The 25,636-nt window shown below is 62.4% G+C and overlaps 6 protein-coding genes across 17 annotated transcripts; 3 read left to right on the top strand and 3 right to left on the bottom strand.

Moving 5' to 3' along the window:
* The first annotated feature begins 575 nt into the window (after positions 1-575).
* Positions 576-4,483, top strand: GNL1 (G protein nucleolar 1 (putative)). The gene is made up of 11 exons (XM_063318685.1): positions 576-721; positions 805-1,062; positions 1,666-1,841; positions 1,922-1,993; positions 2,093-2,285; positions 2,379-2,474; positions 2,981-3,169; positions 3,449-3,627; positions 3,723-3,870; positions 3,952-4,092; positions 4,244-4,483. The coding sequence occupies exons 1-11, from the start codon at positions 646-648 to the stop codon at positions 4,462-4,464; spliced, it is 1,749 nt and encodes a 582-aa protein (XP_063174755.1). The 5' UTR covers positions 576-645; the 3' UTR covers positions 4,465-4,483.
* A 46-nt stretch (positions 4,484-4,529) lies between these two features.
* Positions 4,530-6,097, bottom strand: RPP21 (ribonuclease P/MRP subunit p21). 3 transcript variants are annotated; one of them, XM_063318845.1, is made up of 5 exons: positions 5,948-6,097; positions 5,296-5,387; positions 5,112-5,194; positions 4,898-5,002; positions 4,530-4,684 (listed from the first exon to the last, which is right to left on the bottom strand). In XM_063318845.1, the coding sequence occupies exons 1-5, from the start codon at positions 6,002-6,004 to the stop codon at positions 4,578-4,580; spliced, it is 444 nt and encodes a 147-aa protein (XP_063174915.1). In that variant the 5' UTR covers positions 6,005-6,097; the 3' UTR covers positions 4,530-4,577. The 3 variants fall into 3 exon arrangements, with proteins under 3 accessions (XP_063174915.1, XP_063174917.1, XP_063174916.1); XM_063318847.1 differs by having other exon boundaries at positions 4,530-4,668; XM_063318846.1 differs by having other exon boundaries at positions 4,530-4,654.
* A 68-nt stretch (positions 6,098-6,165) lies between these two features.
* On the top strand, positions 6,166-13,249 carry LOC134507819 (E3 ubiquitin-protein ligase TRIM39-like). Its single transcript, XM_063318725.1, has 8 exons — positions 6,166-6,217; positions 6,865-7,714; positions 8,367-8,462; positions 8,553-8,783; positions 9,295-9,317; positions 9,440-9,561; positions 9,662-11,928; positions 13,114-13,249. Exons 2-7 carry the CDS (start codon positions 7,298-7,300, stop codon positions 10,207-10,209), a joined length of 1,437 nt encoding a protein of 478 aa, XP_063174795.1. The 5' UTR covers positions 6,166-6,217; positions 6,865-7,297; the 3' UTR covers positions 10,210-11,928; positions 13,114-13,249.
* A 399-nt stretch (positions 13,250-13,648) lies between these two features.
* PPP1R11 (protein phosphatase 1 regulatory inhibitor subunit 11) lies at positions 13,649-15,552 on the bottom strand. The gene is made up of 3 exons (XM_063318816.1): positions 15,179-15,552; positions 14,025-14,133; positions 13,649-13,922 (listed from the first exon to the last, which is right to left on the bottom strand). Exons 1-3 carry the CDS (start codon positions 15,521-15,523, stop codon positions 13,684-13,686), a joined length of 693 nt encoding a protein of 230 aa, XP_063174886.1. The 5' UTR covers positions 15,524-15,552; the 3' UTR covers positions 13,649-13,683.
* A 429-nt stretch (positions 15,553-15,981) lies between these two features.
* Positions 15,982-18,288, bottom strand: POLR1H (RNA polymerase I subunit H). 4 transcript variants are annotated; one of them, XM_063318853.1, is made up of 5 exons: positions 18,194-18,288; positions 17,298-17,429; positions 17,090-17,184; positions 16,388-16,497; positions 15,982-16,248 (listed from the first exon to the last, which is right to left on the bottom strand). In XM_063318853.1, the coding sequence occupies exons 2-5, from the start codon at positions 17,425-17,427 to the stop codon at positions 16,224-16,226; spliced, it is 360 nt and encodes a 119-aa protein (XP_063174923.1). In that variant the 5' UTR covers positions 17,428-17,429; positions 18,194-18,288; the 3' UTR covers positions 15,982-16,223. The 4 variants fall into 4 exon arrangements, with proteins under 4 accessions (XP_063174923.1, XP_063174922.1, XP_063174921.1 ...); XM_063318852.1 differs by lacking the exon at positions 18,194-18,288 and adding an exon at positions 18,058-18,106; XM_063318851.1 differs by lacking the exon at positions 18,194-18,288 and adding an exon at positions 18,072-18,106.
* A 163-nt stretch (positions 18,289-18,451) lies between these two features.
* Positions 18,452-24,304, top strand: MGAT1 (alpha-1,3-mannosyl-glycoprotein 2-beta-N-acetylglucosaminyltransferase). Of its 7 annotated transcripts, XR_010068949.1 has the most exons (4): positions 18,452-18,531; positions 19,467-19,725; positions 22,188-24,143; positions 24,205-24,304. XR_010068949.1 is itself a non-coding variant. In XM_063318732.1 (3 exons), exon 3 carries the CDS (start codon positions 22,217-22,219, stop codon positions 23,552-23,554), a length of 1,338 nt encoding a protein of 445 aa, XP_063174802.1. In that variant the 5' UTR covers positions 18,508-18,632; positions 19,467-19,725; positions 22,188-22,216; the 3' UTR covers positions 23,555-23,699. The 7 variants fall into 7 exon arrangements, 6 of the variants coding, with proteins under 6 accessions (XP_063174802.1, XP_063174801.1, XP_063174805.1 ...); XM_063318732.1 differs by lacking the exon at positions 24,205-24,304 and having other exon boundaries at positions 18,508-18,632; positions 22,188-23,699; XM_063318731.1 differs by lacking the exons at positions 18,452-18,531; positions 24,205-24,304 and adding an exon at positions 18,583-18,719 and having other exon boundaries at positions 22,188-23,699.
* The last annotated feature ends 1,332 nt before the right edge of the window (positions 24,305-25,636 follow it).

Raw genomic sequence — 25,636 nt, 5'->3', positions numbered from 1 at the left:
CGTCCGGGCCTCACCCGGCCCCTCGCTCTCCCCCCGCCATTCCTCCTGCTTGGCCGCCGCCGAGCGCGCTCCCTTCGGCATGGCCGGGCGCCGCCCACTGCGCCTGCGCGGCCACGGAGATGGGGCCTAGAGCGGCGTGTCTCCCGCTTCCGGTCCTCCACCGCTTCCCATTGGTTCGCTGGCACTCGAATCCCGCCCCCTGACGCCGTCCTCGCGTCGGGTGGGTTGGTCCCGCCCCCTCCTGAGGTGTTTCTTCCTCCCATTGGCTCCCCCGGGGGGGGCATGCTTTGAGGCCATCTTTTCTTCTATTGGCTGTGGCCGGTTCGCCCCGCCCCCTCTGGGGTGATCCCTCGTCCCATTGGCTCCCGTGGGTTCGCCCCGCCATGTTCCCTGAGGTGATCTTCTATTGGCTGTCGCGCCTTCGCCCTGCCCCCGCTCTGAGGCAACTCGCTCTCCCATTGGCTTGCGCTGCTTCGCCCTTCCCCCTCAGGCGACGTTCCCTCCCATTGGCTCTCCCGCCTCTCCATCCCGCCCCCTCTCTGAGGCGATCCTCCCCCTATTGACTCCTCCCCTTTCCCGCCTGCCCACCTCTCCTTGATTCCGATTGGCCGCGGCCCGCCCCGCCCCGCCACGTGACCTCCCGTCATGCCCCGCAAGCGGCCGTTCAGCGCCAAGCGGAAGAAGCAGCAGCTCCGCGACCGGCGCGAACGGAAACGGGGCGGTGAGCGGGGCCGGGCCGCGCCCCCCCCAGCCCCCATCGGGGGTTGCCGGGCTGCGCCCTGACCCCTCCTTCTCTCCCCGTAGATGCCCCGACAGCACCGGACTCGGGCCCAGGCAGCCGCAGCGGCAGCCGGGAGCGGGGCAGCAGCGATGCGGCCCCCGGGGAAACGAGTGAAGGGGTTCCCCCACCCCGCCGCCACGATCCCGGGAGGTTCCGGCTGCAGCTGGGGGGGCCGCGGGCCGAGGCCTTGGCGCGACGCCGGCGGCGGGCACAGGAGGAAGTGCTGGAGCTGCTGCCCGAGTCCGCCCTGGAGCTGGACCCGGACACCCTCTACGGCCCCGGTGAGGGACGGGTGCCGCAGCGGAGGCGGGTTAATGCGCCCGAGGGAGGGAAATAAATAACTGGGGGGGGCCGGGGTGGTGAAGTGGCTCCGTGAGGGGGGTACAGGCCCTAGGGAGTTAAGAGCCCCAGTAGATGGTCCTGGGGTGATGGAAATGGTCCCTTTGGGGGCGTAAGTGGCCCAGTGGGGGGAGTAAGCAGCCCCTGGGGAGGAGTCGATGGTCCCTGAGGGGGGTTAAGTGACCCCCGGGGAGGGGTAGATGGTTCTGGCGTGATGGAAATGGTCCCTTGGGGGTGTAAGTGTCTTCAGGGAGGGCCAAGTGGTCCCGGGTGGGGAGTAAGTAGCCTCCGGGGAGGGTTGAGCAGCCCACAGGAGGGGTGGATGGTCTTCCTTGGGTGAGTTAAGTAGTCCCAGGGAGGCGTAGATGGCCCCTGGCAGGTGTAAGTGGCCCCCAGGGAGGAGTAGATGGCCCCTGGAGGGGTTAAGTGGCCCTGGGGATGGGGGGATGGTCCCTGGGAGGGGGTAAGTGGCCTGGGGAGGGGTGGGCAAATCGCCTCCAAAGGAGGGTCCTGGGGCTGGTGGGACCCGGGTTGATGGGTGCTAGGGCTGGACTTCCCACGCCGGCCACCCTGGAGCTTTGCCATGAGCCCGGAGGAACTGCGGGTGCGGGAGGAGGCGGCGTTCAGCACCTTCCTTCGAGCCCTGCAGGATGGGCAGCGCCCCGGGGAGAGTGAGGACGATGGTGGAGGGGCCGTGGCCCCCTTCGAGCACAACCTGGAGGTGAGAGGGGACACGGCGGGGGACACTGGGGGGGGTTTAGGAACAAAGGGGTCACAGTGTGTCTCCCCTTTCCCTCCCAGACATGGCGGCAGCTGTGGCGGGTGCTGGAGATGTCCGACATCATCCTCCTCATCACTGACGCCCGGCACCCCGTGAGTACCAGGGGACCCAGGCGTCCATGGCGGGGGGGACCCATGCGACTGGGGCACATGGGTCCTTCCTTTGACCCCTTCCTTTGTCTCTTTCCCAAGGTGCTGAATGTGCCACCAGCACTGGCTGCCCACGTGACACGGGAGCTGGGGAAGGGCCTGATCCTCATCCTCAACAAAGTGGACCTCACCTCCCCTGCCGTAGCCACTGCCTGGAGCCACCTCCTGCGCCGCCGCTTCCCCAACGCCCGTGTCGTCCCCTTCACCTCTGCCCCGCGCCGCAGCCCCGTGCCTGGTAGGTACCCAAGGCAGGGGGGTGATGTGGGTGGGGGCTACCCAGGTGTCCTGACACACTCCCCCCCTCCTCTGCCTTTTTTCTGCCCCCTAGGGCTGCAGCGGCGGCAAAGGCGGGGGGGTGGATGGAGCCGGGCTGTGGGACCCTGGCAGCTGCTGGAGGCCTGCGAGAGCATCGTGGGGGGAGAAGGTGAGTGGGACACCCGTGGATGCTGGAGGTTGTGTAGGTATGGGGTGGAGTCTCCCATCTATTCCCTGTGGAGGGTGGACCTTGCTTGGCTTTGTCGGGGGGCGTTGTCTGGAGGGGATCCCTGTGGGTCCTGGGGGTGGGTTCTCTGGCCCCGGTGGTCCCTGCGTCCCCTGGGTGCTGGGGAGAGGGTGTGTGTCCCCTGGGTACAGGGGGGAGTTCCTGGGTGTTTGGGGGAGGGTGGTCTCTGTGTCCCTTGGGTGCAGGAGGGATGGTGTGTGTCCCTGTGTCCCCTGGGTCCTGGGCAGTGTCCGCTGCAGGGGGGAAAAGGGGTCCCCTGGGCACTCAGGGGGTGTCCCTGTGTCCCCTTGGTGCTGTGAGTATCCCCTGGGGGATAGTGGGCGTGGGTCCCTGTGTCCCCTGGGTGCTTGACGGGAGGGAACCTGTGTCTCCGGGGTGCTGGGGGGTCTCCCCTGGGTGTCCCCCCCATCACTCTCCCTGGCTTGCAGTGGATCTGAGCAGCTGGCGAGCACGGCTGGAGCGGGCGGAGGAGGCGGCAGCGCGCGGGGAGGAGGAGGAGGAAGAGCATGAGGAGGAGGGTGATGATGGTGGCAGGGATGAAGACGGGGATGGCGCAGGGGCCACCCCCCGGCAGTGGGAGCGCTACCGGCATGGCATCCTCACCCTGGGCTGTGTTGGTGAGGGGCGGGGCTTAATGGGAAGGGGGCGGGGCTTTACCTGGAGGTTGGACTATTTGGGGGTGGGTTGGGAAGAGGGTGTGGCCACATGGGAAGGGGTGGAGCTTATGGGCAGAGCCTGTTAGGGGTGGGGCCCGTGGGGGAGCAGGGCTTATGGGGCTGTCCTGTGCCCTCCCCGGAAATGCCTGTCGATGGAGGGGAGGGGGTTACCTTAGGGGTGTGGCCTGGGGGCGTGGCTCCGTGGAGGGGGCGTGGCTTGACCCTCCTCTTTCCCCACAGGCCTCCCGAATGCTGGCAAGTCCTCGGTGCTGAACGCTCTGGTGGGCCGCAGCGCCGTCAGCGTCTCCCGTACCCCCGGCCGCACCCGCTACTTCCAGACCCATTTCCTCACCCCCCGCGTCCGCCTCTGCGACTGTCCTGGCCTCGTCTTCCCCTCCCATGCCCCCCCAGCTCTCCAGGTGGGTCCCGCCCTGCTGACCCCACCCGCCCTGCTGACCCCACCCGCCCTGCTGACCCCACCCGCCCTGCTGACCCCACCCTTGTTCCCACCCAGGTGCTAGCAGGCGTCTACCCCATCTCGCAGCTGCAGGAGCCCTACTCAGCCGTGGGCTTCCTGGCCACCCGCCTCCCTCTCCCCACCCTCCTCCAGCTCCGGCCCCCTGCCTCCACCGCTGGCTGGACCGCCTGGGACATCTGCGAAGGTGGGTTGCTTTCAGGGAGACTTCTCTCAAAATGAGGTAGGTTTTTTCATTATTAATGATTTTTTTCTGTTTTTTTCTCAGCGTGGGCAGAGAAACGAGGGTACAAGACAGCGAAGGCGGCTCGGAATGATGTCTACCGGGCGGCCAACAGCATCCTGCGACTGGCGGCTGATGGGAGGCTCCGCCTCTGTCTCCGCCCCCCCGGATACTTTGCCCAGAAGGGTGAGCCGTGTCCCCTCCCTGCCCTTCCTCACACCTCCTTTCCCCTCCCCCCACCCCCCCTGCCCTTCCTGGGGCCAATCAGGGGCCTGGACTCAGGGTTAGGGGTGGTTTCCCGGATGCCTGGGTCCCCTCACCGTGTTGTCCCCCCCAGATCTGTGGGAGCAGCACCCTGAGACGGCGGCGCTGGCGGCACTGCAGGAGCAGGGGGACCCAGGCATCCGGGGCTCCGCCGCCCCCGGGGAGGGGTCGACCTCGGAGGAGGAGGAGGAGGAGGAGGGTGACAGCGAGGAGGAGGTGGAGCCTGGGGAGGCCACACTCCCCGCCAGCACCGCCCCCAATCCCTTCGCTCTGCTGGGAGAGGATGAGTGTTAGCCCTGCCCCTTACAGGGGGTGGAGGCAATGAAGGCATGGCCCCACACTGCCACGCTAATACCATATATGGAATAAAGGGAGGTTTATTTCTGCAGGCGGTGTTTCCCGATTGGCTAGCGGTGGTTGCTGCAGGGACAATCGGAGGTCGCGTCGCCGCTCTGTTGCTGGCCAGGGTTTATGCTGGGCTGTGCTAGGAGGCGGGGCCTGGGGAATGACAACACTGCCCCCTTCCTTAACCCCACCCACCTCCGCCCTTATTTGGACCCCCCGATTGACTCCGCCCCCCACCCACAGCCCCACTCCCTGGGTGGGTCCCAACAGGGCTGCCCCGCCCCGTCTCCCAGGCCCCGCCCCCCACACATAGCCCCCTCCCCAGACTCCTCCCCCCTCCCGGGCCCCACCCCCTCTCCCCAAGCCCCGTCCCTTCACTGACCGGTGGGCGTGGCCTGCCCGAGGGGGTGGAGCTCCTGCTGGCAGAGGAACCGGCGCCGGCGGCCACAGTTCAGGCACCGCAGCACCATGCGGGGCTGCCCCTTCCCTATAGGAGGGACCCAGGTGTCTGGCTCAGCCCCTCCCTACCACTTCCCTTCCCCTCCCCCAGGGACACCTCTAACTGTCCCCAGTGCCCCTGAGAGGATGACACCTACCGCGCAGACGCAGGCAGCCCCCAGCACCGGGCAGCAGCAGGGAGCAGCAGCGGCGGCAGATAGTGCGTTTCACCGAGGGGGCCCTGTGGGGGATGACACACGCACGGGGGGGGTGCCAGGACCCCCACCCGCACAAAGGGTGGCCCCCGCAGTGTCCCCTGTCCCCCCCACCCCCATAGCTTACATGCGCAGGACGAGGCGGCGGGCAGCCCCTCGCTGGGTGCTGCAGTAGAAACGGGCGAGAGCGGGGCTGTGGGGGAGCACCCAGTGTGCGGCCTGGTGGGGGGGGCACAGCTGCAGCCCCCACCTCTGCTGCTCCATAGCCCCTCCCCAGCCCTACAGACCCCTCCCCTGTCCCCCCTGACCCCCCTAACCGCCCCCAGGGCCACCCCCCGCCCCATAGAGTCTGCTCTGAGCCCCCCATAGTCCCGCTAAGTCCCCTCAGGACCCTCCCCAGACACCCAAAGCCCCCCCGCTCACCCCATCGGCCTCCCCCATAGTCCTTCTGCATACCCATTGACACCCTCAGACCGCCCCATAGGCTGCTCTCCGCATAACCCCTCCACAGGACCTCTACAGCCCCCTGCTGGCCCCCTAAGGACCCCTACAGCCCCTCCAGGGAACCTCCAGCCATCTCATAATTCCCCCTGCCCCCCCCCCAGGACTCCTATAGCCCCCTCCCGGACCCCAAGGACCGCCATGGCCCCTCCCAGGGTCCACCCTCGAGCCCTATAGCCCCCCCGTATCACCCCCAAACCCCCCATAATCCTTCCTACCCCTCCACAACCCCCCCAGACCCTCCGTAGCTTCCCCGGGACCCCCCGGTCCCCCCGTACTTGGAAGAGGAAGCTGAGCCTCTGCAGCGCCTCGCGGTCCCGCACCGGCGCCGCCATCGCGCCCCCCACTGGCCACGCCCCTTCCCGCGCGGGGTGGGCGGGGACGAGGCTCCCCCTTGGTTGGACCCTCCTGGAGGGGCGGGGCGGACCCGCCCAGTCCCCCCCGGCTCTGCCAAATAGGGGCGAAGGGGAGGGGCACCCTCAGCGCGCGGCTGGGTGTCGTCACTTCCGGCGGCGAGAGAAGGCGTAACTTCCGGCGCTGGAGCGGCGGTGAGTACGGGCGGCGGTGGCCGGGACCTCTCTATGGGGTGACCCCTACAGAGCCCTTTCTGTAGGGACCCCGCTATGGGGAGCCCCCCCGGCCTCTATAGGGAGCCCTGTAGCGCCCCGGAATGGCCCCCCCCCGACAGAGCCTCCCCTATAGGGCCCCTTCCATAGAGACCCACCCTATAGGGACCGGTTCTGTAGGCCCTGCCCTGTAGAGACCCCTGTAGCGACCCGGAACAGCCTCCCCCCGACAGGGCGTCCCCTGTAGGGCCCCTTCCATAGGGGCCCCTTTCTGTAGGGCCTCCCCTACAGGGGACCTGGGCGTAGCCCCCTCCCTAAAGAGCATCTCCTTTAGGGCTCCCTTTCCATAGGGGCACTCTGTGGGGCCCTCTTGCTGTGCTGGTTTCTCTACAGGGGCCCCAGTATGGACCTCCCCGGGAGGGGGATTCACCTACAGGGGCAAAAAACAGCCCCCAAAGTGGACCCATTGCCGTGGCAGTGCCTCCCACTGTCATCGTTTTAACGGAATTCAGCTGTTTTCACCTCAAAAAGAACTCGGGGAACATTGTCGGCCCCTCGGCGTTGCTTCTTACCAAAATGACATCATCGCCTCGATGAAATTGAGGTGTTTTCTCCCCACAATCTTTTAGGAATCATGCTGCTGCCTTGACATCGCTTCCCACCAAGATGACATCATCACCTGAACAGAATTGAGCTGTTTTCTCCCCAAAACATCTTCAAGCCTATGCCATCACCTCAGCATCGCTTCCCACCAAGATGACATCATCACCTTGACAGAATTGAGGTGTTTTCTCCCCAAAACCTATTCAAACCCACACCACCACTTGAGCATCGCTTCCTACAAAAAAACACATCATCAGCTTGACTGAATTGAGCTGTTTTCTCCCCAAAACCTCTTTGAACTCACTCCGCCACCTGAACATCGCATCCCACTAAAACCATGTTATCACCTTGACCGATTTAAGCTCTTTTCCTCCCAAAACCCCTTCCAACCCCCTCCCTCCCTCCACCCCCTCGTCTCCCTTCCCCCCTCCCCCCGCAAGGAATTTTTTGGGGGCCGCCATGGCGGGGGCCGACCCCCTGGAGACGCTGCACGTGGAAGCCAGCTGCTCGGTCTGCCTGGAATACCTTCAGGACCCCGTCATCATCGAATGCGGGCACAATTTCTGCCGCCGCTGCATCACCCGTTGGTGGGCCGACCTGGCTCGCGATTTCCCTTGCCCCGTTTGCCGCAAAACCTCCCGTCACCGCTCCCTGCGCCCCAACCGCCAACTGGGCAACATGGTGGAAGCCGCCCGGCAACTTCGCCGTGGCCTCAAGAGGAAAATGGGCCAGGAAAGTCGCTGCCCGGCTCACGGCCAAGCCCTGGCACGGTTCTGTTGCGACGACCAAGCCCCTGTCTGCCTCCTCTGCGAGATCTCCCACGCTCATCGCACCCATCGCCTCGTGCCCCTCGAGGAGGCCGCCCTGGAGTATAAGGTCGGGGGGGGAGAGACTGAAAGCTTCATAAGGGGGAAAATGTGGGGAGAGTGTCCCTGAGTCTTGGGTTTGACCCCAAATTTGTCCCCAGGGCTCTTTTTTGGGGGAGGTTGGGCAGCAGCTCATTCAAATCTCCATTTTCACCCCCAAATTCTTCCCCAAGACCATTTTTGCGGGGGGGATTTGGCCACGGCTCAGCCCCATTTCCAGCCCCTGATGATGGGATTTAGCCCCAAACCCTCTCCCTGAGACGATTTGTGGAGGGAATTTGGGCAATATCATCTCCCTGTCTCCATTTTTAGCCCCAGCCCCTCTCCCTGAGGCCACGTGCGGCGGGGTTTGGGCAGCAGCTCATCCAAATCACTGTTTTCAGCCACAAATTCTTCCCCAAGACCATCCAGGGAGGGGATTTTGCTGGGGCTCTTCCCTGTTCTCTGTCTCCAGCCCCTTGCGGAGGCGGGGATTTGGGGATGGAGGGAGGCATTCGGGGACAAGGGAAGGATTCAGGGATGGAAGGGGGGATTTGGGGGTGGAGGAAGGATTCGGGGATGGAAGGGGGAATTTGGGGATAGAGGGAGGATTCAGGGATGGAGGAAGGATTCGGGATGCACTGTCCCATCCCATCACCCCTCTCCTCTCTTTCCCCCGGCAGGAGAAGCTGCAGCGCTGCCTGGAGCCGCTGGAGCGGAAGCTGGAGGCCGTCTCCGCCTGCCGAGCACGGGAGGAGAAGAAACCAAGTGAGCTGAAGGCAGGTTTACGGTGCCGGGGGAAGGACGCCGGGGAGGTCCCAATAACTCCCAGCGCTCACCGGTACCTTTTTCCCATCCCATGATGGCAGAGGAAGGTGGCTCTGCGGCGGGAATGCATCACCCGGGAGTTCGAGGAGCTTCACCAGCTGCTGGAGGAAGAGGAGCGACTGCTGCTGCGGCGGCTGGAGGAGGAAGAGCGGGAGATCCTGCAGCGGCTCCAGGCCAACCTGGATCAGCTCGGGGAGCAGCGGCGGGGGCTGGCCACCCTCGTAGCCGAGCTGGAGGAGAAGTGTCTGCAGTCAGGTGCCGAGATGCTCAAGGTGAGACGGGATGGGGGACAAGGGGACCAGCAGCGGAGATGGGATCGGTGGCGGGGATGGGATCCCTGGGATGGGACTGGGATTGGGGATGGGATCACGGGGATGGGACTGGGATCCCTGGGGTGGGACTGGGATTGGGGATGGGGTCACAGGATGGGATGGGGTTTGGAGAAGGGATCGTTCCCGGGAACGGGATTGGTTTTGGGGATGGGATCACTCCCAGGAGTGGGAGTGCGTCTGGGGACGGGATCCCTGGGGACAGGGCTGGTTTTGTGGACAGGATCCCCAGGAATGGGATTGGTTTGCGGACAGGATGGACCCGGGGAGCAGAATTGATCTGGGGACAGGATCCACTCCAGGGATGGTGCTGGTAATGGCGGTTGGGGCTGGGATCCCCATGGCTGGGACTGATCCCACCCCAGAGATCGACTTGGGGGGGATCTACCGCACCTAACCCCCCTTTTTTTTCCCATTTTCCTCCTTTTTTTTCCTGCTTTTCTCCCCATTTCAGAACATCAGGGACACCCTGGCCAGGTAAGAACTGCACAGATGATCCCATCCTGCTCTCTGTGCTCCATTTTTGGGGCGGAAAAGAGGGATTTTTTGGGGGGGGAGGGGTTGTTGCGCGGGCCGACGTGACCCACTTTCCCTGGTAGGTGTGAGGCGGCGGCGGCTCTGGTGGAAGAACCAGTTTCCGTCCCCATCGAACTGGAGAAAAACTTCTGCAGTTTTCCCCGGCAATATTTCACCCTCCGGAAGATCACCCGGCGCCTCATCGGTAAGGAAAAAACCCCCAAACTTCACACTGGGATCCCCCCAGCCCCTAAATTTGCCCCCACCCCCTAAGCTCCCCCCATTTTTTTGGTGTCGCCGCCCAGGCGAGGTGACGCTGGATCCCGACACGGCTCATCCCAACCTGGTTTTATCGGAAGATCGGAAAAGCGTGCGTTTCGTGGAAGTTCGCCCTCGGGATTTACCCGACACCCCGCGGCGTTTCACCATCTACCCCTGCGTTTTAGCGGCGCAGGGTTTTACCTCCGGTCGCCATTACTGGGAGGTGGAAGTGGGCGATAAAACCCACTGGGCTCTCGGTGTTTGTAAAGATTCGGTGAGTCGAAAAGGGGAATTAACGCCGTTACCGGAGACGGGATATTGGCGAGTACGGCTTTGGAACGGCGATAAATACGCGGCCACCACCATCCCCTTCACCCCGCTGACGGTGCGGGTCAAACCCAAACGGGTCGGGGTTTTTGTGGACTACGAAGCTGGAAAAGTGGCTTTTTACAACGTCACCGATCGCTCCCACATTTACACTTTCACCGACACTTTTACCGAAAAGATTTGGCCGCTCTTTTATCCCGGTATCCGCGCTGGCAGGAAAAATGCAGCGCCTCTGGTTATCCGCTCGCCTACGGATTGGGAGTGAGGGGGGCGGAAAGAGCGGCGCCAGCGGGGGTTTGGCTCAGTGACAGCCAGCAGCACCGGGATCCGGTGATCCAGCACCACCGGGGTTTGGTGCTCTGACGTCTGACACCACAGGGATCCGGGGATCCGGCACTGCCGGGGTTTGGCTCTCCGACATCTAGCACCACTGGGGTCTGGTGATCCGGCGCTGTCAAGCTTTGACTCTCCGACATCTGGCACAACTGGGATCCGGGAATCTGGCACTACTGAGGTCTGGCTCTCTGACATCTGGCACCACCGGGATCCGGTGATCCGGCGTAGACAGGGTTTGGCTCTCCGGTGTCTGGCACTGATGAGGTTTGGCTCTCCAGCCTCTGCACCTCCGGGATCCAGTGATCTGGCACCGCCAGGGTTTGGCTCTCTGACATCCGGCACCACCGGGATTTGGCTCTCCGGCGTCCGGCATCGCTGGGGTTTGGCTCTTGGACATCCAGCACCACCGGGCTCTGGCTCGCCGGCACCACCGGGGTTGGGCTCCCGGCACCGGCCAGTTCCAGCTCTGCGGCAGCGGGTGCAGGTGTGTGGCAGGGCTGTCCCCCCCGCGTGTCCCTCTGTCCCCCCCCGCGTGTCCCTGGCCCTGTGTGTGTCCTGGGTCCAGGCCCCTGCGTGTCCGTCTGTGTCCTGCATGTCCACACGTCCACGTCCCTCTGTGTGCCCCCACATATCCCCACGTCTGTCCCTCCCTGTCACCCCTGTGTCAGTCCATGTCCCTCTGCATGTCCCCATGTCCATCTGTGTCCTTCTGCACATCGTCATGTCCACCCATGTCCCTTTATGTCCCTCTGTGTGTCCACACATGTCCCCATGTCCGCACGTGTCCCTTTATGTCCCTGTGTCCCTCCGTGTCCCCCCATGTCCCTTTACGTCCTTCTGTGCGTTCTGTGTCCCCATGTCCCTCCCTGTCCCTTTATGTCCCTCTGTGTGTCCTTCCGTCCACCCATGTCCCTTTATGTCCCTCTGTGTGTCCCTCCGTGTCCCCATGTCCCCCCATGTCCCTTTATGTCCCTGTGTCCCTCCGTGTCCCCCCATGTCCCCCCATGTCCCTTTACGTCCTTCTGTGTGTCCCTCTGTGTCCCCATGTCCCTTTATGTCCCTGTGTCCCTCCGTGTCCACCCATGTCCCTTTATGTCCCTCTGTGTGTCCCTCCATGTCCCCCCATGTCCCTTTACGTCCTTCTGTGTGTCCCTCTGTGTCCCCATGTCCCTCCCTGTCCCTTTATGTCCCTCTGTGTGTCCCGCCGTCACTCCGTGTCCCTCCCCACGTTCCCTCCCCGTCCCCGCCCTCACCCTCCTCCCTGCCTCGCACACGCCTGCCACACGCCTCCTACATGCCTCCACACGCCTCCCACACGCCTCCCACACGCCATGGCCCCCTCGGGGCCACCGGAACGGGGCTCGCTGGCCCGTTTGGTGCGAGAAACATCCTGCCCGGCCTGCGGGCAAGCACTGCGGGACCCTGTCCTCTTGGCCTGCAACCACAGCTGCTGCCGCCGCTGCCTGCCCCCTGCCTGTGCCGAGGACCCCCCCGGAACCCCCCCTGCTGCTTTCTCCTGCCCCCGCTGTCGCCAGCCCTGCACCCCCCGCCGCCTCCGTACCCCTGTGGCCTTGGCCGTGGAGAGTCGCATCGCCCAGCGCCTGCTGCGGGGGGACCCCCCGCCCCCCCGCCGGACGCAGCGCCGCAGGTAAAGGGAACAGGGGCGGACACAGGCAGCCGGGGGGGGCTGGGAGGGATCTGGGGGACCTGGGCATCAAGGGGGGCTCAGGGGACCTGGGGAGACTTGGGGACCCAGGCAGCCGGGGGGCTGAGGGGACTTGGGGGACCCAGGTGTCCGGGGGGGGACTCAGGTGTCCAGGGGGAGTTGGAGGGACAGGAGGACCCCCAGGCGTGCGGGGGGACAGTGACACCCAGGCATTGGGGGGAGCTGGGGGGACGTGGGGAACCCAGGTGTTTGGGGCGACCTGGGGGACTCCGGTGTCCAGGGGCCACTTGGAGGGATGGGGGGGACACCCAGGCATCTGGGGGGGACCCGGGTGTTCAGGGGGCACTTGAGGGACCCATGCATCCAGGTGGTGCTTGGAGGGAACTGGGGGGACTTGGGGGAGCCAGGTGTCCGGGGGGGGGCCGGGGGGATCCAGGCATTTGTGGGGGGATGACTGAGGGTCTTGGGGGACCCAGGTGTCTGGGGGGGACCCAGGCTTCCGGGGGCACTTGGGGTGCTGTGGGTGTCCATCCCAAGGGTGCTGGGGGAGCACCCAAGCGTCCGGGGGGGGGGGGGGGTCAGGCAGTGACATTTTTGCTGGGGTCCTCGGGAGCTGCGGGGGGGTGTCAGGCAGTGATTTTGGGGGGCTTAGGGCTATTGGGGGGGGCTCAGGCATCGATTGGGGGGGTCAGTTGTTTGGGGGCGTTGCGGGGGGGGTATCAGGGGGTGCCAAGGGGACCCAGGCATCCGGCTGTGACCCCGTGTCCTGTCCCTCACGTGCCTGGACGCCTGAGTGTGTGTCCCCCCGGGGGGGGAAATGTCACCACACCCCGGGTGACCTCAATGAGGTGTGGGGGGCTGGGGGGGACACCCAGGCTCACGTGCCGGGCGGGGCCCGATCCAGCTGGGTGACATTTTTGGGTGATGACACCTTGTTTTGGTGGCACCTTCGTCCCTCCCTTGGGGACACACCCCAGTCTGGTGACATTTCTCCCCCCCCCCCCCCCCCCGCCAAGGCATGTGTGTGTGTCCCCAGGGGGTCCTGTCCCCCAGGGGTGCCCCCCCCCAGTTTGGTGGCTCTTGTCCTGTCCCTCCATCCACCCCCCCCATGACATTTGTCCCCCCCCCCTTTGGTGACAACCCCCCTTCTTTTTTCTCTCCCCACAGCCTGGGGGCCCAGCTCCGAGCCGACGCCGCCCCCCCGCGCCCCCCATCCCCAGAGGAGTCACCCGGGGGGGGGAACACAGAGCCCCCCAAAAGTCACCACCCCTCGCTGGTGCCCCCCCAATAAACGCCGTCACCCCCCCATGAAGTGCCACTGAGCCATCACAGCGGTGCCACCTTTAATGCCCACAGGTGCCATGGAAGGGGGCGGGGGGCATGATTTGGGACACACACACACCCCCCAAAACGATCCCCCCAAAACACTGGGGTGCGTGTGGGGCTTGGGGGGGACAGATGATGGGGGTTGGCGGGGGGAGGGGTGCCGATTTGAGGGGGGTCAGGCAGTGATATTTTGGGAGGGTTTGGTTCTGGGGGGTCAGGCAGTGATATTTTTGGGGGGGTCAGGCAGCGATTTTAGGGGGCTTAGGGCCATTGGGGGGGCTCAGGCATCAATATTTGGGGTGGGCAACCCCCAAGGTGATTTGGGCGGGGGGGTGATTTTGAGGGGGGAGGGTCAAACCCAGAGTCAATATTTGGCGGGGGGGGGGAGCGAGAGCCTCCATAGGGGGTTCCTCAGTGCTCCATCGGGGCCGGGGGCAGCGCTTGGGGCCCCCCCGGTGTTGCCCCCCCCGCAGCTGTCCCCCCCCCTCGCCGCCGTCCCCGTCCCCTTTTATGTCCCCGCACGCAGTGGAGGTGCCCGCAGCCTTCGTCCCCTCCCCGCGTTCCCCCCTCTTCCTCCTCCTCTTCCTCCTCCTCCTCGCTCTCCGTCGAGCTCTCCCCGAACGCCCGCGGCTTCTCGTAGATACAGCAGCCTTTTGGGGGGGAACAGCAAAAAAAAACAGGGGGCGTCAGGGGACACGGGTGACAGCTGGGCGCCCCGGGGAGGGGACAGGAGTGTCCCCAAGGCCACTCACACTTGGAGGAGCGACGGCCCAGGTGCTCGTTGTCCACGGTGTCACTCGACCACTCCACTTTCTTGTCCGGCTTCCGCTTGCGCAGCTTCAGGGTCAGGCTGCGGTTCTCCTGGAGGGGGGGGGAGCAGTGGTGACACTGAGGGGACACGGCGGGGACACCCCTGTCCCACCCTCTGGGCTCTGACACTGTCACCGACGCTGTCCTGCAACAGCCCGGGTCGTGTCCCCTGACCTGTGTCCCCAGCGCCACCCGCAAGGGCTCTGGCTGTATCCACTGACAACTGTCCCTGTCCCCAGCGCTGTCCCCCAACAGCCCTGGCTGTGTCCCCCGACACTGATGCTGTTCCTAACACAGTCCCTGTCCCCTGATGCTGTCCCTCTCCCCCAGCAGCCCTGGTAACGTCCCCAACACTGCCCTTGGCCCCAGCACCGTCCCCCAGCAGCCTTGACTGTGTCCCGTGACACCGTCCTTGTCCCCAACTGTGTCCCTACTCCCACCAGCCCTGGTCACGTCCCCTGACACTGTCCCTGTCCCCAGTGCCGTCCCTGTCCTGCAACACTGTCCCTGTCCCCTAGCAGCCCTGGTCGTGTCCCCAACACTGTCCCACAACAGCCCTGGTCACATCCCCTGACACCTTTCCTGTCCCCAACACTATACGACAACAGCCCTGGTCCTGTCCCCTGACAATGTCCCTGTCCCCAGCAGTGCTGCTGGTGTGCCCTGACACCGTTTGTGTCCCCAACGCTGTCCCTGACACTGTCCCCACGACAGCCCTGGTTGTGTCCCCTGGCACCACCGCTGTCCCCATCCCTGTCCTCAACAGCCATGGTCGTGTCCGCCGACACCATCCCTGTCCCCAACGCTGTCCCCAACACCCTCGGTCACGTTCCCCCGTCCCCAACACTGTCCCCATCTTCGACCGCGTGTCCCGCCCCCCCCGCCCCAGCCCCCGGTCACGTCCCCTGTCACTGTCCCTGTCCCCACACCGGGCACCCCCCCGCCCCCGGCACCCACAGCCCCCCCCGCTATCCAACCCCCCCGCCACCAGCACCCACAGGCCCCGCCCCCGTATCCAACACCCCCGCTCCGTACCCACAGCCCCACCGGTACCTACAGCCCCGCCCCCAGTACCCGCGGCCCCCCAGGCCCTCACCGGTTCGGCGCCGCCGGTCTCGGTGACGGTGGCGGTGCCGCAGCCGCCGCTGTCCGCCGCCTCCGCCATGGTTTCACGCGGGCGGAGGGCTGCCCCGAGGCGGGTGCGGGGGGTCCCGGTCGGTGCCGAGGCCCCGTTGCGGGGAAGAAGGGGGCGGGGGGCGGAAAGGGCCGGGCCGGGCCGGGCAGCTCTCGCCGCCGCCACCGCCCCGGTGCAGCGCCCACCGCCGTCCCCCCGCCTCCACTTCCGGTTAGCGGAGGGAGCACTTCCGGTCGGTCCTCCGCACAAAGCGTTCCCCCGACGCGGACGCACTTCCGCCGTACGGCGTGGGTGCGCAGCGCGCATGCGCGGAGCTCAGCGGGGCAAAGGCTGGGGGGTGACTGTGGGGGGCAAATGGGGGCTGGAGAGGGCAATTCGGAGGCTAAAGATCAGTTTGGGGGCAGATAGGGGCAGTTTTGGAGCACAGAGGGGCTGGAGGGGGCAATTCAGGGGCTGGGGTGCCAGTTTAGGGGGCAAATAGGGCCTGAGCAGGCAGTTTGGGGGCAGATGGGGGCCGGGGGGGGGACAGTTGTGGGAGTCAGAGACAGGCTGAGGGGGTGGATAAAGGCTGGGGGGGGGCGATTGTGGAGGGCAGATGGGGGCTGAAGGAGCAGTTTGGAGGGTAGATAGTGGCGGGGGGGGACAGTTCAGGGTCTGGGGGAGCAATTGTGGGGGGTAGATAGGGGCTGGGGGGCAGATTAGGGGGATAAACAGGGGCTGGGGGGGCAAACAGGCTGGAGGGACAGTTTGGTGGGGAAGATAAGGCCTGAAGGGGCCATTGAGGGGGGGAAATAGGGGCTGAGAGCGTAGTTTGGGGGGCAGATATAGGCTGGGGGGGCAGTGAGGGGCTCAGGAGCAGTTTTTGGGGGGTAAATAGGGGCTGAGGGGGCAGTTTGGGGAGGGGGGACAACTGAGACACCCCCAAGCGCAGCCTTGAATAAAAACCTGGGGGCTTTTATTACCCATATGGGGGGGCAAATACCCCACAAGTGGGGCAAATACCCCATCATGAATCCTCCTTCTCCTGAAACCTGCAGGGAAAACAAGGGGGTGGTTATGGGGGGGGGCGGGGTGATTGGAGGGTGCCCCCCCATGGCTGGGGGGGGTGTGAAAAAGTGGGGGGGGCAAAATTGAGGGGGGGTGGGTAAAGCCGGGGAGGGGAGCCCTCACCGGCAGCGGGGGCAGGTGTAGAAGACGGTCTGGCCCTCGTCGGCCGAGCGCATCTGGCGGGTGTGATAGGCCATCCCCTCCTGCCCGCAGCGGGGGCAGCGCCGCTCCACCTGACCCCCCCCAAAAATATTACTGGGGGTCACACACACGTCCCTCCCCTCCCCCCCCATTCCCTGCCCCTGGGGAAGGGCAACAACATCCCCCCGGCTCAGTAAGGGGGGGGGGGTAAATCTGACCTGCTGGGTGGGACACCTCCAAATATTCTGGGCACGAGGAGTTTGATGCTTCATATGGTGGGGGGTTGGGGACCCCATTTTAGGGGGAGACCCGTCCCAGTGGGGTTTTACCTGGCCCCCAGTGGGGTTTTGGGGTGGGGGGGGGTCCCTTCCCAGTAAGGCTTTACCCCCACCCCAGTGGGGTGTTATCCCCCCACAGTGAGATTTTAGGGTGAGGGTCCCCTCCCAGTTAACGTTTTACCCCCCTCCAAGTTGGAATTTGGGGTGGGGATCCCCTCCCAGTAAGGTTTTATCCCCCTCCAGTAGGGTTTTGGCGCTGGGGTCCCCTCCCAGTGGGGTTTTACCCCTTCCTAGTAAGGTTTTTCCCCCTCCCAGTTGGAATTTGGGGTTTTAGCCCCCTCCCAGTAAACTTTTACCCCTCCCAGTAAGGTTCCCCCCCCCTCCCCCCCCTCCCCCACCCACTCACCAGGGGCCCCTCGATGTGGGGCGCTGGATCGTGCCCCCTCCCTGCCTCCAGCCGGTTGAACTGGATGCTGCTGCACACGGCTTTGCCCTCCAAATCTGGGGGGGGGGGGGACACACATGACAAAACAAAGTCAGGGGGGCCGGGGGGGGGGGGTGCCCAGGGGACCCAGGTGTCCAGGTGCTCCCCCCCCTCCCCAGCCACCACTGACCCACGGTGCGGAGGGCGAAGGTGCAGCGGGGGCAGGGGACGGTGCTGGAGGGGCCCGGGGGGGGCAGGACAGAGCCGCATTCAGGGCAGAAATCCAGGCTGGACTGGAAACAGGAGGGAGGCGGCTCCATGGCTGGGGAAGGGGAGGGGGCAAAAAAAAAGGGGGGGGGGTGTCATGGGGGGGTCCTCTTTTTCCCCCTTGCTGGCACCCCCCGCTGCCCTCCAGTTCCCATTATCCCCCCACAGCCCCAATCTCCCCCCTACCATTGCCCCCCCAGTCCCCCACACGGCCCCCCAATACCCCCCTACACTCCCAATCCCCCCATTGCCCACCAGCCCCCCTTACTGCTCCCCCACCCCCCCAATAACCCCTTATTGCCCCTCAATCCCCCTCAGACCCTCCTATCACCCCAAGTCCCCTCCAGCCCCCCGATCCCCCTAGTGCCCCCCAGTCCCCCTTACTGCCCCCCGAGACCCCCCATCACCCCCATGCACCCCCCTTGCCCCACATCCCCCCCAGTCCCCCTATTGCCCCCCATCGCCCCCTCAATCCCCCAGACCCCCGATCCCCCATTGCCCCCCATCACCCCCAAGCCCCTCAGGGCCCCCCCAGCTCCCCCCCTTATTGCCTCCCAGCCCCCCCTTTTGACCACCCACCACCCCCCACTGCCCCCCAGACCCCCCATTCCCCCATCGCTCCAATGCCCCCCATGGCCCCACGTTCCCCCCAGACCCCCCCATTCGCCCCCCACCTCCCGGACCAGACACGTCCAACCTCCTCCGCGCTGCCCGGAGCGCGCGCGCGCGCCCCCCCCCAAGCCCGCCCCTTCCGCTACGTCATTTCTCCCCTCCCAGCCCTGCGGCGCGAAGGGGTTAATTAACGGAGACACCCCTCACCACCCCCCCCAGGACTGGTTAATTAAGCCGGGAGTAATTGATTAGGGAAACGCTCCAGGAATTGATTAATTAAGACGCCATTAATCGATTAGGGAAGCCCGGCAGGGGGCGCGGTCGGCCGCGGAGGGGGCGTGGCCGAGAGGTGGGGGCGTGACCGCGAGATGGGGGCGTGGTCTCCCGTATAGGGGAGCGTGATTGGCTGGGGGCGTGGCCCGGCCTCGAGGGGGCGCGGTGTTCCGGGGAGGGGTGGAGCTGGTGGGCGGGGCCTCGCCGTTGCCATGGCGTCGCTTCCGGTGCGGCGGGGCGGAAGTGGCGGGCGCTGTCGGGAGGCGCCGCTGGTACCGGGCGGGGGGGCCCGAGGCGGGGAGCGGGGCTGGATCGTGCCCCACCGGGGGGGACATGCGGCCTGTGGGGGTTCTCCATGTCCCTTATGGCTGGGGTGGGACCTCTGCTGTCGCCTCTAGGGGCGGAGGGGCCAGAGCTGTGCCCTGTAGGGGAGGAGGGACCTTCGGTGGCCCCTGGGGGGGTACGAGGAGGGGCTGAGGAGGGGCTCTGACCCCTGCAGGGGTGTCGGGGGGCTGCTATGGGGCTGGGAGGGCTCCCTTCAATCCTATAGGGGCATCAGGGGGGCTGGGGGGGCTGCTGGAGGGCTGGGCGGGGGTTCTGACCCCTATAGGGGTGTCAGGAGGGGCTGGGGGGGTGGCTCTCATCCCTATAGGGGTGTCGAGGGGGTTACTATGGGGCTGTGGGGCTCCTCTGACCCCTATAGGTGTGCCAGGAGGGGCTGGGGGGGTCTATGACCCCTATAGGGGTGTCGGGGGAGACGGAGGGGGCTGCTATGGGGCTGGGGGGGCTCCTCTGGTCCCTATAGGGTTGTCGGGTGGGGCTTGAACGGGGGGTTCAGACCCCTGCGGGGTGTCGGGGGGCTGCCATGGGTCTAGCGGGACTCCCCTGTGCCCTATGGGGTGTCAGGAGGGGATGGGGGGCTGCTGGGGGGCTGAGGGGGCTCCTCTGACCCCCATATGGGGGTGTTAGGAGGATCTGGTGGGCTGCTATAGGGCTGGGGAGGCTGCTGTGGGGCTGGGGGGGGTCCCCTACCCCCTGTAGGGGTTGGGGGCGGGGACATGATCTGCTGTCCCTGTGGGGCAGGGAGGAGGCCTCCCTCCCCCCATTCCCTGCAGGAATTCCTCTCCCTGGGGATTTTGCCCCCCCACCATCCTTGTGGGGGGGAAGTGAGATTTGAGCATTTTAACCTTTTCTCCCTCATTTTTAGAGCTCACCGGAGACACCACCCCCTAGAAAACAACCCATGGCTGGGGGCTGGGGGGTGCTGAGCCCCGAACCGACGGACAGACAGACAGACGCAGCCCCCGCCATGCCCTGACCCCCCCAACCCACGCCCTGAAGAAGCTCCGAGAGGGGAGAGACGCAGCGACCCCCGATTCCCCAGGGATTCCCCGGCGGTTCTGGAAAACGGGGGGGGGAGGGGGGAACCCCAGCGACCCCCCTCCCCCTGGAGCGAGCAGCAAAAGGTAAATCCTGAGGATTTTAACCTGGAGAGTGAAGGGAAACATTTTTCCCACCTGTTCGCCGCCTAATTCCCACTGGAAGGGGATTAAAACTTCACGAAAAGGCAAAAAAAAGGGGAAAAATATTGGATTTTTAGGAAGATTGAGGTGATGTGCAGCGGCGAATCCCGTAGAAAAGGGATTAATTTTGCCCAAATGAGGGTTTGTTTCCATCCAGCCACCTCGTTGCAGTTTATTTTGGCGTTGCTCCCCCTGAAATGAAGCCGAAAAGGTGGAAAAATTGGAGAAAAATCATAGAAAAATTGGAAAAATCGGCGTGGGGGGTTCCCTGAAAGCAGCGCTCGCTTCCTCGGTCCCTTCTGGGTGGTTTCGGTGTCACCAAAGCTGGAGCCGCTTTTCCCCAAGGTGTAAAAAGGAACCTGGATTAATTTAAAATGAATATTTAATGAATAATTTAAGGATGGTGGCGCAAAAGTGGCGGGGGGCGGTTGCCACGAATCTAGTGGTTTTGGGGCCTCTGGGGTGGGGAAAAGGAGATTAAAATCCCCCCAAACTTCAGGAATTCATGGATTTGGGGGTGTTTCACCCCTAAAAACCCCTGAGGGGGGAAAAAATGGGGGGGATGTCACCTCCTCTCCCCCCGCCCTCAGATCTGGGGGGGTTTGGGGGCGCTTGGGGATTTAATTGGATTTAATTAGCGGTCGCTCGGAGTGAAGTCGAGGGCAGGGAGAATCCCCAGCTTTGCTTACTCAGCGCTTTGCCGCCTGCTTGTGCCTCCCCGCCGGGGAAAGCCGCAGCTGAACACACGTTTTGGGCCAAAACCATCACGTTTTGGGCCAAAACCATCTCATTTGGGGCCAAACCCCCCGCGTTTTCAGCCAAAACTCTTCATTCTAAGCCAAAACTTGAGCTGCCGTGAGGCTGAGCTGCTTCCAGCCCCCCAGGTACAGCTTAACCCCAGCACCTCCCCCTGCTAAAAAGCACAAAATCCCTTAAATTTCCCTTTTCACCTATTTTTTCCTTCTCTCTGGCTGCTTTTCCGGGACCAGACCAGCATTTCGTGGCCGGGAACGGGGAGCTTTCACCGTTACCGGCACTTTCTGCCCTCACCCTTCCCCTCTCGGGGGAGGGGAACTGCAGTGCCACCAGGTCCCCCCCCCTTCCTCCCCCTCTACACCCCTTTCCCCCCCCTTTTTTTGCCTTTAAATACCCCTTTTCTGGGTGTTTTTCTTTCTTTTAATTCCCTTTTTCCGCCCGCCAACGTGGCCCGTGGCAGCGTTAACCCTTGAGCTGCTCACGTGTGCCCAAGTTAATAAATGGCTTCCCCCCACCTTTTATATTCTCTTTTTTTTCCCTGTTCCTTATTTTTTTTTCTTATTTTTTTCCTCTTAATTCCCCTCTTCCCCCCCTCCCTTTATCCCCCCCTCCCCTTCCCTCATTCACATCTTGCCGGCAGGAGTGGGGACCAGGCTCCGGGTGAGTAAAAACACCCTGAAAACGTGGTTTTTGTGAACATTTTAGTGCTCAAATTTTATATATTTTTGGATTTCTCCCCCATTTTCAACTGCCCCCGCCTCAGCACCCGCCCCCCCACCACCACCTTTGTGCTGGCGAATCCTCGCCGGGGTTAACGTTTAACGGGAGCGGACTCTGCCCTGACATTTGGGCTTTATAATTTGCTTTTTTTTCAACCTATTTAATGTTGTTTTTTTTTTTATCGCGGTGCCACGTTTCTGCTGGGAGGCTCCGGGGCCGCGCGGTTTCGCTTCCTCTCTCCAAGGGGGTGGGAGGAAATTCCTCTTTTTCGGGAGGTTGTAGCACGTTTTGGGGGGGTTTTAGTGGATATTTTGGGGGACACCGCCCTTGGGGGGTCTCTGTCCCCATCCAGCCCCACTTTGGGGGTAAAAAGGGGTTTTTTAACCCTCCTTCTTGGTGTTTTTACCCCCCTTTCTAGAGTTTTTGCCCTTCTTTGGGGTGTTTTTACCCCCTTTCCTGGTGGTTTTACCCCCCTTTCTGGAGTTTTTAACCCTCTTTATGGTGTTTTAAACCTCCTTTCTGGTGTTTCTAACACCCTTTCTTTTTTTTTTTCCCCCCTTTCTGGTGGTTTTTCCTCCCTTTCTGGTGTTTTTACCCCTCTCTTTGGTGTTTTTCCCCCATTTCATGGTGATTTCCCCCCCCCTTTCTGGTGATTTTTCCCCTCTTTCTGGTGGTTTTAATCCCTTTTTTTTTTTTTTTTTACACCTTTTTCTGATGTTTTCAACCCCCTTCTGGTGTTTTTACCCCCCTTTCTTTTTTTTTGTACCCCCCTTTCCTGGTGTTTTTTCCCCTCTTTCTTCCCCCCCCCCCTTTTCTGGTGTTTTTATCCCCTTTTCTGGTGCTTTTAACCCTCTTTCTTGTGGTTTTAACCCCTTTCCTTGTGTTTTTAATCCTCTTTTCTGGTGTTTTTTCCCGCCCTTTCTCCCCAGGTCGATGGGGTGGGAGTGAGCGCTGAAGGATGCTGAAGAAGAGCAGCTTGGTGTTGTGGGGGGCGGCGCTTTTCATCGCCTGGCACGGCCTCCTCCTCCTCTTCCTCTGGAGCCGCCCGCCTTCCCCCGCCGCCGACGGCGCCCGCTTAACGGCCGAAGTCATTCGTTTGGCTCAAGACGCCGAAACCGAACTGGAACGGCAAAAAGAACTCCTGCGCCAAATCCACCGCTACAGCCAATTATGGGGGCGGCGGCGGGTTCCCATCACCCCCAAATCTTCACAAATTCCCCCCAGACTCTCCCCCCCGCCGCCACCGCCGCTCACCGACGCCGCCGACGCGGTGTTACCGGTGCTGGTCCTGGCTTGCGACCGCAGCACCGTCCGCCGGTGTTTGGATAAACTCTTACGTTACCGGCCGTCGGCTCAACGTTTCCCCGTCATTGTCAGCCAGGACTGCGGCCACGCCGAAACGGCTGCTGTTATCGCATCCTACGGCGACGCCGTGGCTCACATCCGTCAGCCCGATCTCAGTGATATCCCAGTGCCGGCAGAACACCGTAAATTCCAAGGTTATTATAAAATCGCTCGGCATTACCGGTGGGCGTTAGGTCAGGTTTTTCGTACCTTCCGTTACCGCGCCGCCATCGTGGTGGAGGACGATTTAGAAATCGCCCCCGATTTTTTCGAGTATTTCCAAGCGGCGTTTCCCCTCCTTTTGGCCGATCGCAGCCTCTGGTGCATCTCTGCTTGGAACGACAACGGGAAAGAACAAATGGTGGACGTCGGACAAGCCGATTTGCTTTACCGGACTGACTTTTTTCCCGGTTTGGGTTGGTTGCTTTTAGCCGAACTTTGGGATGAACTTGAACCCAAATGGCCGCGAGCTTTTTGGGATGATTGGATGCGTCAACCCGAACAACGCCGAGATCGTTCCTGCGTCCGCCCCGAAGTCTCACGGACCATGACGTTTGGTCGGAAAGGAGTGAGCCACGGCCAATTTTTCGATCAATATTTAAAATTTATCAAACTCAACGACCGCTTCGTGCCTTTTACCCAACTGGATCTTTCTTACCTCAAAAAGGAGGAGTACGAACGTTCTTTTCTCCCCAAGGTTTACGCCGCTCCCGAGGTGAAGGTGGAGGAGCTCCAGGGCAACCGGCGCCGGGAACTGGGCACCGTCCGTTTGCAATACAGCGGCCGCGATTCCTTCAAAGCCTTTGCCAAAGCCCTGGGGTTGATGGACGACCTCAAATCCGGCGTCCCCCGCGCCGGTTATCGCGGCATCGTCAGCTTCATTTATCGGGGCCGACGCGTTTATCTCGCCCCCCCCTCGGACTGGACGGGTTACGATCCCAGTTGGAGTTAGCGGGCGCCATCCCTCTGCTTGTATTTTTATTTTTCCTCCCCTTTTTCCATCATTTTTTGGGTGGTTCTGGCTTTGTTTTTTTTTTTTTCTTGTGGTTTTCGGTTGGGTTTTTTTGGTGTGGTTTAGCGAGGATTCAGCACCCAGCGACACCGGGGTGGGGGGAGGGAAATCGGCTGCGAGCGGAGGAATTCTTTTCCAGAATAAAAGCCAAAACCAAAAAAAAATCCTAAAAGAAGCCCAAAATTCAGATTTCTTTCGCCGCCCCACAGCTGCCGGCTCCCTCGGGTCCTATATTGCGCTCCGGGGCCTCGTCCCTGCGTTCAGCCCCGTGGCTCTGGGCGCTCCAGGCCATAAACTGACCTATAGTGGTCTGTGCGCATTTATATGGGTCTATACAGGTTTATATGGATTTATTTGGGTCTGTATGAACCTATGGGGGGTCTATACAGGTCTATGTAGGCATATGTGAACCTATAGGGGTCTATACGAACCTATAGGAGTCTATACACATTTATGTAGGTCTGTACAGGTCTGTGTGGGTCTATATGAACCTATAAGAGTCTATTCGGGTCTGTATGGGTCTATACAGGTCTATGGGGGTCTATACAGATTTATAGGGGTCTGTACGAGCCTATAGGGGGTCTATACAGATCTATGTGGGTCTATACAGACCTATATGCCCTGGTCCCTATATGGTCTAAGCCCTATATTCTGGGCTTTCTACTGGGCTGTGAGGTCTGTAGGGGGTATAAGGGACCTGTACAGGGTCTGTGCCCCAGTCCCTATATGTGATTGTGCGCTCTGGGCCCTGTATATACATGGTTTGTCCCTATATGGGGCTATAGGGTCTGGGCACTATACCCAGGCCCTATATCGCAGCCCACACAGTCTCCTCCCCATAGGTGTGCCCTATACCACAGCCCGCTTGCTGCTCTATACGTTCTGCCCCATATATTCCAGCCTTGGAGTACCAGCTCTGGGGGGGCGGGGCATAATTTCTGCTGCTAAAAAGGCCCCTTTTTGTGTTAAAAAAGCCCCTTTTTAGCTTAAATAAACCCTTGGATGTGGCTTTTTTTTGGGGGGGTGGGGGGAGAAAGGTCCCACTTGGCTTTGTTTTGGGGAGAAAAAGCCTCTTTTCAGAGCGGAGGAAGTTATGAAATGCAAGAAATGAAATTAAATTATGAAATTTTATCACAATGAATTGGGATAAAAAGAGGGGAAAAGGGCAATGTGGGGGGAACTGGGCAAACTGGTGGCACTGGGAGGGATTTCTGCCCCCCTTCAAGCAGGATTTGGGTTAAATCCTGGTGGTTATAGGGATATTTTTGGAGCTGTTTCCTCTCCGCTTCCACTGCTGGGGCTAAAAACACCAAATCTTTTTATTTTCACTTAAAAGGGGGAAAATCCACACACAAAGAAAAGGTGGTTTGGGGATTTTCAGCACTTTTGCCTCGAGGCAGCAGTGCGCAGCCCCTTTTTTGTTAATCAATTCTGCCCCAATTGGGGGTTTTCTTCCCTGCGGGCACCATTTTGAGGGTGGAAAATAGGAAAACGCCCATTTCCCAGTGCGCTGGCTGTCCCCCCCCCCCCCAGGGAAAATGCCCAAAACGGGACAAACCTCCCCAAAACCAGAGAATTAAAAGCCCCGACACCCCCTTGGTTCACACTGGAGCTGTATTTTGGGGTGAGATATGCCCGAATTGGTGTATTTTGGGTATAACGAGCTGGTGATTTAAAAAAGCGTCTTTTGAGCCCCAGTTTTATACACACCCATCAATTATTAACCCGAATAGAGTCAAACCCACTTCCCCAAAATCTGCCTTTTTCCACTTAAAATGGACCCCGGGGGAGATTTAACGCCCCCGCCCTCGGAGGGCCCCGCAGTCCTCACTCAGGTCCGTCCCTCCGCCTCCGCTGCCCCTCGCCGGCTGCTCAGTCCTCACTCCGGTCCGCTCTGGGGCGGGTTAGTGGGAGAGGAAGTAGCCAATGGGGCTCCGCGATGGAGTAGGGAGCAGCCAATCAGAGCGCGTCGGCGGCTTATAGGGGGCGGGGCGCGGGGCTTGGCGGGAAGAGTTCGGCGGG

This window comes from Chroicocephalus ridibundus, chromosome 28 (genome assembly GCF_963924245.1).
Source record: "Chroicocephalus ridibundus chromosome 28, bChrRid1.1, whole genome shotgun sequence".
Lineage (NCBI taxonomy): Eukaryota > Metazoa > Chordata > Aves > Charadriiformes > Laridae > Chroicocephalus > Chroicocephalus ridibundus.
Note: the sequence above shows the minus strand (reverse complement) of the source record. Positions and strands in the feature narration are given on the sequence as shown.